Source organism: Rhinoraja longicauda, chromosome 24 (genome assembly GCF_053455715.1).
Source record: "Rhinoraja longicauda isolate Sanriku21f chromosome 24, sRhiLon1.1, whole genome shotgun sequence".
Taxonomy (NCBI): Eukaryota; Metazoa; Chordata; class Chondrichthyes; order Rajiformes; family Arhynchobatidae; genus Rhinoraja; species Rhinoraja longicauda.
Window position 1 is genome coordinate 123,438 of NC_135976.1, and position 12,123 is coordinate 135,560.

At 48.4% G+C, this 12,123-nt stretch overlaps 1 protein-coding gene across 1 annotated transcript in view; it reads right to left on the bottom strand.

The window, feature by feature from the left end:
* Nucleotides 1-1,520: 1,520 nt before the first annotated feature.
* Nucleotides 1,521-12,123, bottom strand: part of LOC144605527 (kin of IRRE-like protein 1) — a 133,698-nt gene continuing 123,095 nt past the window's right edge. The window contains exons 14-15 of the mRNA XM_078420903.1: nucleotides 6,492-6,569; nucleotides 1,521-3,508 (exon numbers count right to left, since the gene is read on the bottom strand). Coding sequence (XP_078277029.1) covers nucleotides 3,101-3,508; nucleotides 6,492-6,569 — 486 coding nt within the window. The 3' untranslated portion in view covers nucleotides 1,521-3,100. The remainder of the gene's footprint in view (nucleotides 3,509-6,491; nucleotides 6,570-12,123) is intronic.

Sequence of the window (12,123 nt, forward strand, 5' to 3'; positions counted from 1 at the left end):
CAAGATATACATTCATTCCACTTGCCACTAGAGCTCTATCTAACTCTCTTTTAAATTCATCCAGTGAATTGGCCTCCACTGCCTTCAGTGGCCGATAATTCCACAAATTCACAACTCTCTGGGTAAAAAGGTTTTTTTCACCTTAGTTTTAAATGACCTCCCCTTTATTCTTAGACTGTGGCCCCTGGTTCTGGACTCCCCAAACTGGGAACATTTTCCCTGCATCTAGCTTGTCCAGTCCTTTTATAATTTTATACCTTTCCATAAGAACCCCTCTCATCTCTCATCCAGAACCAAGGGCCACAGTCTAAGAATAAAGGGGAGGCCATTTAAAACTGAGATGAGAAGGAACTTTTTCACCCAGAGAGTTGTGAATTTGTGGAATTCTCTGCCACAGAGGGCAGTGGAAGCCAAATCACTGGATGGATTTAAGAGAGAGTTAGATAGAGCTCTTGGGGCTAGTGAAATCAAGGGATATGAGGTAAGGCAGGCACGGGTTATTGATTGTGGACAATCAGCCACGATCACAATGAATGGTGGTGCTGGCTTCGAACAATGGTTCGAAGGGCCTATTTTCTATGTTTCTTGTTTCCAAGATTTTCTCAGTCTACCTGCATGTTGAAATCTCCCATAACCACCGGAGCATTACCTTTGCGTCATATGGTGTTATTGTAGCGATGCATGGGGTTATTGTGGGGATGTATGAGTGATTGTGGGGGTGTATGGGGAGTGATTGTAAGGTGTATGGTGTTATTGTGGGGGTGTATGGTGTAATGGGGTTATTGTGGGGGTGTATGGTGTAATGGGGTGTATGGTGTTATTGTGGGGGTGTATAGTGTAATGGGGTGTATGGTGTTATTGTGGGGGTGTATGGTGTAATGGGGTGTATGGGGTTATTGTGGGGTGTATGGTGTAATGGGGTGTATGGTGTTATTGTGGGGGAGTATGGTGTAATGGGGTGTACGGTGTTATTGTGGGGGTGTATGGTGTAATGGGGTGTATGGTGTTATTGTGGGGGTGTATGGGCTTATTGTGGGGGTGTATGGTGTAATGGGGTGTATGGTGTTATTGTGGGGGTGTAGGGTGTAATGGGGTTATTGTGGGGGTGTATGGTGTAATGGGATGTATGGTGTTATTGTGGGGGTGTATGGTGTAATGGGGTGTATGGTGTTATTGTGGGGGTGTATGGTGTAATGGGATGTATGGTGTTATTGTGGGGGTGTATGGTGTAATGGGGTGTATGGTGTAATTGTGGGGTGTATGGTGTAATGGGGTGTATGGGGTTATTGTGGGGTGTATGGGGTTGTTGTGGGGGTGTATGGTGTAATGGGGTGTATGGGGTTATTGTGGGGGTGTATGGTGTAATGGGGTGAATGGTGTTATTGTGGGGGTGTATGGTGTAATGGGGTGTATGGTGTGATTGTGGGGGTGTATGGGGAGTGGTTGTGGGGGACTTGGGGGGGGGGTGAGTGTGGCACATGCAGAAAATTGCCTGCTGACTAAATTCGAAACCTTTAATATTTCATTTTAATAGTTTTAAATCAACCTCAAAAATTACAACTGTGGTTGTTCTTCACTCAATGGCAACAGCCCAAACATGGCGGTTATTATCGCCTGCCCTGCCACATGTGAAGGGTAGCGGGCGAGGGGGAGTATCCACCGGACTCGTGGGAATAGGGTCTGGGATTGTAGTGCTGAATGTAGGGGCAGGATGCATTGCAAAGTGAAGCTCCCTTTGCCCTGTCTCGTTCACACACTCCTAGGAGCCCTCGGATGCAGAAATCTTTTAGATAGAGTGAAGCACCTCTACATCTCCTTATCACACAGTACAGAGGGAGGTGCACTGGATGATGGGACTGCGAGGTTATTCAGGCGAATGGTCAATGTTCGGTGGATTGGTCATGTTCCTGATCTCTCACCGCCATCTGGAATGTTCCTCACGGCGCCAAAGGGTCGTTGTCTTTCTTTTGTGATACAATTGGAAGCTCTGTTTTGATATAGAGGGGCTTGTCCCCTGCTTATATATAATATATATACATTCACATCCTCTCGACTGTGTCCATACACACTCACACACACGGTTTATATAAAATAGACTTGACCAGAGGAAGTATAAATATATACACGCTCTCGCGGTGGATTGCTGAAGCAGCGCACACTCATTGACAGTCAGAAAGCGAAGGGTTGCTATCCCACCGAGGTCACTGGTCCAGGAGTCCAGGAAGGACGGGCCTTTGGTTCACCGGCGGAAACTTGGTTGGAGAAAGGAAAGCATCTGACTGAATGGGAGAGGTGGGTGGAGGGGGGAGAGAGGTGGGTCGGGGAAGAAGTGTGGGGGGGATGGGGAGAGGCAGGGGAGGGGGCAAGGATGGGGAAAGGTAGGGGAGGGAGGGGAAGGGAAGAGGTGGAGGATGGGATTTGGGGAAGGGTTGGGGAATGGAGGGTGGTAGGAATGTTATAGGGGGAGGAAGGGGGACGGAGGGGATCAGAGCGAAAAAGGTGGAGAAACGGTGAGCAGTGCCTTACATCAACGTGATTCCCGGACCCTCCGTCTTCAGACTGTCGAGTGGTGTCGGCTCTGTGCCCACTTCAACACTGATTGGTCACGATTCGAAAGGCACCTGCGGGGTGACTAGGGTCGGTCCGGTCATGTCCACTCCCCTCCCCCTTGTACGTCGGCCTCCCCCGAGGGGTCTTCACTCCAGCCCGGGGTGTGGGCGACACGGGTGTGGGGATTGTAGGTAGTTCCGGATACAAGTGGGGGTGGGGCACGCTTGGACAAGGGTCTGCATTGGGGATGGGAGGAGTGCGTCGGGGGGGTTGGTGGTGGGAGTGGGTGCCGGGGTAAGTGGTTGTATCGGGACGAATGAGGTGCATGGATGTGTGCCTATGTTAGTGGTGGATGGGGTGGGGGGTTGCCCAAGTGTGGGTGTATTGGGGTGTTGGGATGTGGGACGCTCAGACATGAGTCTGTGGTGGGTGGAGTGCAAACCTGGAGAGGGTGGGTGAGGTTTGGGTTATGTTAACGTGGAGGGGTTGGTCCATCACACGATCTGTGGGCTGGGTTGTGGGTCGACGGGTGGATTGGTGAGGCGGCCCATCAGACGTGAGTCTGCATGCGTTGCTGGAAGGGCCTGCCGTGCTCTGACTGCGAGGATGAGTAGGAGAAGCGGGTGGCGCCGCCGAACTTATGAGCGGTGTCGAAGGGGTCGTAGGGTCGGCCATAGACGGCCAGGCCGTAATGTGGGTAGGCGAAGGGCTCGTACGATAGTTGGCTGACTGCGTCGGCGCCGCCCTCGCCGGGGAAGTCGGGTAGCCTTCCGAATGCCGAGCCCCCGAGCGAGGACGCGCCTGGAGCCTGGGCGTAACCGCTGGCGTGTGAAAGGCGGGAGGGGGGACGTGGGTCGAAGCGCGTCCCTGCCGCTGGTCTGTAGTCAGTGTACAGCAGGGTCCGTGACGCCGGCCGCTCCTCCTGTCCCCGCACGTTGTAGTAACCATTGGTCGGGTCCTGCGGGCGAGGAGGAGACCGGTCAGTCTACACCGGCCGCAATACACTACGCGACCGGCCCTCCGAGCCTTCCCTCAAACCTTAATAAACCGACCCTTCGCACCATCCGACTCAACCACACCCTCCCACTTCCCACCCACGGACACCCCCAGAAACCCACCGCCCCCTCCAACAAAACAACCATTCAAGGATCCGAACCGAAACGTAGCGCGTCAGGCAGCATCTCTGGAGGACAGAGATAGACGAGTTGGGAGCAGAGCAAAATCTAGCAAGTGATATGTGGAATACTGGGGTGGGGGGCTTAGTTAGCAGGTTGAGATGAAAAGAAGCTGAGGGTGCCAGATAAACACAGGTGAGATGTAAAGCCAAAGCGGGGAGGGGGGCGGATATAGGTGGAAGAGGGCGGCATAATGGGAGAGATAGTGAGCACCGTGAAGGGGGGTGGGGGAGGGGTGCGTTGGATGTAACACGCGAAAGAGGGGCGGGGGAAGGATGGGAGGGGGGGGGGGGGTCTGAAGTGGGAGAATTCAGTTTTTCCCATTAGGTGGTAAATTACCCAAGGGAAATATGAGGTACTGTTCCCCTAGTTTGCAGGTGGCCTCACTCTGACAATAGAGGCCCAGGACAGAAAGGTCGGTATGGAAGGCGAATTAAAACTGTTAGCAACTGTGAGATCCAACAAGCCTTGACAGATTGAGTACAATGTTTCGTGAAATGGACTGTGCTTGATGCCCCGATGTAAATGTGACGTATCGGGAGCGCTGAATGCAGTACATTAGGCTACCGGAGGTGCATTTAACTCTGTCTTACCTGGATGGAGGTGAGAGTGGAGCTATAGGGACAAGTATTACAGGTGCATTCTCAGGGGAAAGTAGCTGGGAAGGTAGTGTGTGTGGGGGGTGGGGTCTTCGATCACCGGCTGCGGGAGCGTTGGGCTGCAGACTGCTCCGACGGCGGGAGAATAAAGGGGAAGGAGATTGGACCTTTTTGCCTTCCATCACAGTGAGGAATGTGGGGAATCCGCTATGCTGGATGATTTTGTTAACTTTTATGTAGTTATGTGTCTTGTTGCTTTTTTTTAGTATGGCTGTATGGTAATTGGAGTTTCACTGAACCTTAATTGGTACATGTGACAACAAACTGACCTTTGAATGAGTGAACAAAGGAGTAATGGAGGAAGAAATCTCTACGGAAGGTGGAAACAGGTCAGAACCAGAGACCTTGTTAAAAGTGGCGGAAATGTCAGAGAATGAGGAGCCCTCCCCTGTCCCTTTGTCCTGCAGTTCCAATCTCGCTCTGCCTCCCTCCAGGTGGATAGAGGGTCCCTGATCATTACCTTTCACCCAATCAGGCGTCATCTCCAACACATCATTCTCTAAGACGTCCATCAGCAGCATTGTGATCCCACCACTAGTTACGTCTATCTGTCCCCTCCCACCAGAGTGGCACAGCTAGCCTCACAGTGCCAGTGACCAGGGTTTGATCCTGACCTCACGTGTCTGTGTGGAGTTTGCACCTTGTCCCTGTGATCGTGTGGGTTTCCTTTGGGTGCTCCGGTTTTCTCCCAGATCTCAAGGTCATGTGCATTTGTAGGTCAATTGACCTCTGCAAATTGCCCCTGGTGTGTACTGAGTAGATGAGGATTACACAGAATTAGTGTGTGAACAGGTGATCAATAGTCGGCATACACTTGGTGGACTGATGCTGTATCTCTAAACTAAACTAAATCCCTTTCTTCTTGCCATAGAGGACACTCCTTGGTTGACAGATCCATTCATACCCAACCACCCCCTTCCTAGGTACGTTCTCCTGGCAATCACATCATTCTCTTGTCCATCACCTCCATCCAGGGACTCTAATAGCCTTTCCAGGTGAGATTGAGGTTTACATGCATCTCATCTTACCTCACATATGTTCCCAATGTTGGGTAGTCCAGAACCAGGGGCCACAGTCTTAGAATAAAGGGGAAGCCATTTAAAACTGAGGTGAGAAGGAACTTTTTCACCCAGAGAGTTGTGAATTTGTGAAATTCTCTGCCACAGAGGGCAGTGGAGGCCAAATCACTGGATGAATTTAAGAGAAAGTTAGATAGAGCTCTGGGGGCTAGTGGAATCAAGGGATATGGGGAGACGTTGGGCACAGGTTACTGATTGTGGATTATCAGCCATGATCACAATGAATGGTGGTGCTGGCTCGAAGGGCCGAATGTCCTCCTGCACCTATTTTCTATGTTTCTATTGCATCAGTGGGACCAAGAATAGACCCAGCATGCATTTGGTCTGCTGGATCCCTCAGTTGCCAACTATTTTAACTCCCCATCCCTTTCACAGAGCAACCTTTCTGGCCTGAGCCTCCTCCATTGCCAGAATGAGGCCACAAGCAAACTTGTGCAGCAGCACCTCATATTCTCTTGAGTGGCAACAGTATGAACGTTGAATCCTTGAACTTAGGTAATACCCATGGTAATTTCCCATCTCTCTTCCCTTTGCCCCCCACCCACCCATTGGTAATCATTTTTCCCACAATCTCCCACCCCCCTTCACCACTCCATCTTTTCCCACCAATATCCCTCCCTCTGGCTTCACATTTTGCCTTTTTGCCCTCTTCTCCTTATCTGGCATCCTTTTGTCTCCTATTTCACTGCTATTTCATTCCCATTTCTCTCCTATCTATTCTTTTCGTATATTTGCCCAATTATCTGCCAATTAAATCCTCCCCACTCATCTGGCTTAACCCTGCCTCCATCTCCTTTCCAGCCTTCTTCCCTTATGACAATAGTCTGAAGTAGGGTCCGAACCCGAAACATTGTCTTTGCATGTCTTCCAGAGATGTTGCCTGACCCACTGAGTTACTCCAGCACTCTGTGTTCTGAGCAAGATTCAGCAGTTCCTTGTGTCTGCTCAAGGGTCAGACTGCAGGTGTCAGGCAGTGGGTCTTATTGTCCCGAGGAGCGAGTGGGCATAGGCATGAGATATTCCTGTACCTTGAGTTCACTCTCCTCTCGTGTATCGATGATGTCGGGGCGCAAATCTGACTTCAGATCGATGTCCTCCTTGAATGCCTAGGGAGAGAAGAAAAAGTGGTTGTAGGATGAGGGTGTTTTGTGTGTGTGTGTGTGGTTCTTTGTTTTTTGTTCGTGTGCACATGTGTTTGTGCAGATATGTCTCTGTGTGCATTTTTCTGTGTGTGTATGTCTCATTGTGTACTGCTGGTGTGCCTGTGCGTGTGTGCTGGTGTCTGTGTGCGAGCGCTTGTGCTGGTCTGTATGTCTAATGCTTTTTATGTGAGTTGGTGTGTATGGTGTATATCTAAGCCTGGGATATTCTCCCCCCCCCCCCACCCCCTTGCACTCCAGGAAGGTCAGTTCTCCTCCAACTAATCAGCACTCGCACTCATTTGGAACTCGTCAGTTTTATCACATTTGCTCATGCCCTCAGATTCACGGACCATTTCTGACAACTCTCTCTCCTTTCTGGATCTCTCTGTCTCCACTGATTCTGATTGCTGCCTTCCACACTGTATTCCATAAGGTATTTTGTCATGCCTTTCTCTTGGGGTCTCTGCCTTTATTCTCAAAAGGAGCCTTTCCCCTTCGACATCTGAAATATCATCACTTATTTTTGGAAATATGGTTTCCCTTCAACTGGGTTGATGGATGCACAAAATAAGGATAGAGTTCTCTCAGTTTTTACTTTTTACCCCACTTACCTCTGCTTCTGACACATTAATCTCTGTCATTAGGGCGGCACGATAGCGCCAAAGTACAGTAGAGTTGCGGCCTTACAGCGAATGCAGCGCCGGAGACCCGGTTTTGATCCCGATTACACGGGCAGTCTGTACGGAGTTTGTACACTCTCCCTGTGACCTGCGTGGGTTTTCTCCGAGATCTTTGGTTTCCTCCCACACAGGTATGTAGGTTAATTGGTTTGGTAAATGTAAAAATTGTCCCTAGTGGGTATAGGACAGTGTTGATGTGCAGGGATCGCTGGTCGGCACGGACCCGGTGGGCCGAAAGGGCCTGTTTCCGGGCTGTATCTCTAAATTAGGTTCCGCCCACTGAATTGTGATCCCGCCAACCAATCTTCCAGTACCCCTTTCAAGTCTTCTGTGGGTACCACTCGCTCTCTGTCCCTGGTCTGTTCATCCCTTCATATCCATCCGTACCCCTCCCCTGGCACTTTCCTCTGTGAACATAGGAGGTGCAACAGCTATCCATACACCTCCGACCTCACCTTCATTTATGGACCTGCAGGCGAGGCAGAGATTCCCCTGCACTGCCTCCAACCTCGTCTACTTCATTTGGTACACTCAAATGTGGTCTTCTCTACATCAGCAAGACCAAGTGCAGACTAAGCAATCACTTTGCTGAACATCTGTGCTCCGTCTACCGTGGTCACCTAGAGTTCCCAGTTGCAAGGCATTCTAATTCCCACACCAACCTGTCTGGCCTTGACCTCCTCAACATTCATCCTCAGAATGAGGCCACACCCAAACTAGAGGAACAGCATCTAATATTCTGCCTGGGGAGTCTATAACCTGATGGTGGAAACATTGAATTCAGTTAACCTTCACCCCTCTGTTCTAGATTTTAGATTTTTTTTAGATTTAGAGATACAGCGCACAAACAGGCCCTTCGGCCCACCGGGTCCACATCGCCCAGCGATCCCCGCACATAATCCCCTACGCCCACTAGGGACAATTTTTACATTTGCCCAGCCAATTAACCTACAAACCTGTATGTCTTTGAAGTGTGGGAAGAAACCGAAGATCTCGGAGAAAACCCACGCAGGTCACGGGGAGAACATGCAAACTCCATACAGTACAGCACCCATAATCAGGATCGAACCTGAATCCCCGGCGCTGCATTTGCTGTAAGGCAGCAACTCTACTGCTGCACCACCGTGCCGCATTTTCTTTCTCTTCCCTTCTGATCTGTCCAAGTTCTCACACCCAGCCTTCTCTTTATCACCTCCCCCCAATCCCCTATGACCCAGTTTCTTACCTCTCTCCCCACCTGGTTGCATGTGTCCATCACCTACATGCTCCTCATTATGAGTCGCCTACCCATCCCATCGCCCATCATCCCTCCCTTATCAAGGTCCACTCCTCATCCTTTTTCCACTATGATTCCACCACCTGTCGCCCAGTGTTGTCTCCAGTATTATCTGATTTGATTGGATATGATGCAAAACAAACCTTTTCACTGTACCTCACTCAGTACATAGTTATAGAGTCATACAGCACGGAAACAGGCTCTTCCACCCAGCTTGCCCATGCCAACCAATGTGGCGCATCTACACTAGTCTCATCTGCCTGCTTTTGGCCCATATTCTTCTGAACCTTTCCTCCCATTTACTTGTCCAAATGTCTTTTAAATGCTGTTGCAGTTACTGCCTCAACTACCTCCTCCAGCAGCTCATTCCAAATACCCACCATCATCTGTGTGAAAAAGTTGCTCTTCAGATTCCTAATAAATCTTTCCATTAGCTATTAGGAGAATGATCTGGCGAGAACTTTATTCATTGGAGGGCAGGAGGATGAGTGGTGATCTTATATCTTATGTCTGCAAAATAGCCAAGGTCAGAAAATGTTTGTTGGATTTGTATACAGACCTCCAAACCGCAATAGGGAGGTTGGGGATAGAAGCAAGCAGGAAATTAAGGATGCTTGTAGCAAAGGTACAGAGGTTATTATGGGTGACTTTAATCTACATAAAGATTGGGCCAACTAAATTGGTTGCAGCTCTGAGGAGGAGGATTTCCTTGAATGTATACAGGATGTTTTTTAAACCAATATGTAGAAGAACTGACTAGAGGGCAGGCCATCCTAGACTGAGGAAGGATTAGTAAGCGATCTTGTTATGCAAAGCCCCTTGGGCAACAGTGACCATAACATTAGGATGGAGAGTGACACGGTTAATTCAGGGACTAGGGTCCTGAACTTAAAGAAAGGAGACTTTGAAGGTATGAGTTGGGAATTGGCTAGGATAGACTAGCAAATTATACTTAAAGGGTTGACGGTGGAGATGCAATGGCAAAGATTTAAAGACCACATGGGTGAACTCCTAAAATTGTTCATCCTGTCTGGCGAAAAAATAAAATGGGGTAGGCGGCTCAACTGTGGCTGACAAGGGAAATCAAGGATAATGTTAAATCGAAGGAAGAGGCACATAGATTGGCCAGAGGATGCAGCAAACCGGACAACTGGGAGAAATATAGAACTCAAACAGAGGAGGACAAAGGGGTTAATTAAGAGGGAGAGAAAAGAGCGAAAGAAAGTTTGCGGGGAATATAGAAACAAAGTCTAAAAGCTTCTTTAAATATGTAAAAAGGATCTTTAGATATGTAAAAAGGAAAAGATTAATTAAGACTAATGTAGATCCTTACAGTCAGAGACAGATTAATTTATAATGGGAAACAAGGAAACGGTGGAACAGTTAAATAAGAACTTTGGTTCTGTCTTCACTAAAGAAATACAAGGGGACCGAGGATCTAGTGGGAGGGAGGAACTGAAGGGAATCCACATTAGTCAGGAAATGGTGTTAGGTAAACTCTTGGGACTGAAGGCAGAAAAATCCTCAGGGCCTAATGGCCTGCATCCCAGAATACTCAAGGAGGTGGCCCGAGAAATCGTGGATGCATTGGTGATCATTTTCCAATGTCCTCTCAACTCTGGATCAGTTCCTGTGGACTGGAGGGTAGCCAATGTAATTCCACTTTTTAAGAAAGGAGGGAGAGAGAAAACGGGAATTGTAGACCAGTTAGCCCTACATCGGTAGTGGGGAAGATGCTTGAGTCGATTATTAAAGATGTTATGGCAGCACATTTGGAAAGCAGTGACGGCATCGGTCAATGTCAGCATGGATTTATGAAGGAGAAATCATGCTTGACTAATTTTGTGGAATTATTTTGGGATTTAACAAGTAGAATGGATAAGGGAGAGCCAGTGGATATGGTGTATCTGGACTTTCAAAAAGCCTTTGACAAGGTCCCACACAAGACGTTAGTGTGCATAATTAGAGCACATGATATTGGGGGTAGGGTATTGACATGCATAGAGAACTGGTTGGCAGACAGGAAGCAAAGAGTAGGAATTAATGGGTCATAGAGTCATCGAGTCATAGAGTGAGGAAACAGGCCCTTTGGCCCAACTTACCCACACCGGCCATCAATGTCCCAGCTACACTAGTCCCACTTGCCTGTGCTTAGTCCATATCCATCCAAACCTATCCTATCCATGTACCTGTCCAACTGGTTCTTAAATGATGGGATAACCAAGGCCTCAATTACTTCCTCTGGCAGCTTGTTCCATACACCCACCAACCCTTGTGTGAAAAAGTTACCCCTCGGATTCCTATTAAATCTTTTCCCCTTCACCTTGAATCTTTGTCCTCTGGCCCTCGATTCCCCTGCTCTGGGCAAAATACTCTGTGCATCTACCCGATCCATTCCTCTCATGGATTTGTCCTTTTCAGATTGGCAGGCAGTGACTACTGGGGTACTGCAAGGCTTGTTGCTGGGACCCCAGTTATTTACAATATATATTAACGATTTAGACGACGGAATTAAATATGACATCTCCAAATTTGCGGTTTACTGGATAGCAGTGTGAGCTGTGATGAGGATGCAATGAGGCTGCAGGGTGACTTAGATAGGTTGGGTGAGTGGGCAGATACATGGCAGATGCAGTATAATGTGGATAAATAATGTTGACCCAGAGAGTTGTGAATTTGTGGAATTCTCTGCCACAGAAGGCAGTGGAGGCCAATTCACTGGATGAATTTAAAAGAGAGTTAGATAGAGCTCCAGGGGCTAGTGGAATCAAGGGATATGGGGAGAAGGCTGGCACAGGTTACTGATGATAGATGATCAGCCATGATCACAATGAATGGCGGTGCTGGCTTGAAGGGCCTAATGGCCTCCTCCTGCACCTATTTTCTATATTCTATGTTTCTAAATGTGAGGTTATCCACTTTGGTGGCAAGAACAGGAAGGCAGATGAATGGTGGAGGTGCAACGAGACCTGGGTGTGTTTGTACATCAGTCACTGAAAATAAGCATGCAGGTACAGTGGGCAGTGAAGAAAGCTAATGGCATGCTGGCCTTCATTGCGAGATAATTTGAGTTTAGGAGCACTACTGCAGTTGTACAGTGCCCTGATGAGACCGCACCTGGAGTATTGTGTGCAATTTTGGTCTCCTAATTTGAGGAAGGACATTATTGCTATTGAGGGAGTGCAGCATAGGTTCACTAGGTTAATTCTCATAATGACAGTACTGATATGTGATGAAAGAATGGGTCACTAGGTTTGTATTCACTGGAATTTAGAAGGATGAGAGGGGATCTTATAGAAACATATAAAATTCTTAAAAGATTGGACAGGGTAGATGCAGAAAAAATGTTGAATGTTGGGGAAGCCCAGAACCAGGGGACATAGTTTAAGAATAAAGCGTAGGCAATTTAGGACTGAGATGAGGAAAAACCTTTTCACCCACAGAGTTGTGAATCTATGAAATTCTCTGCCACGGAAGGCAGTGGAGGCCAATTCACTGGATGTTTTCAAGAGAGAGTTAGATTTAGCTCTTAGGGCTAAAGGAATCTGGCGATATGGTGAAA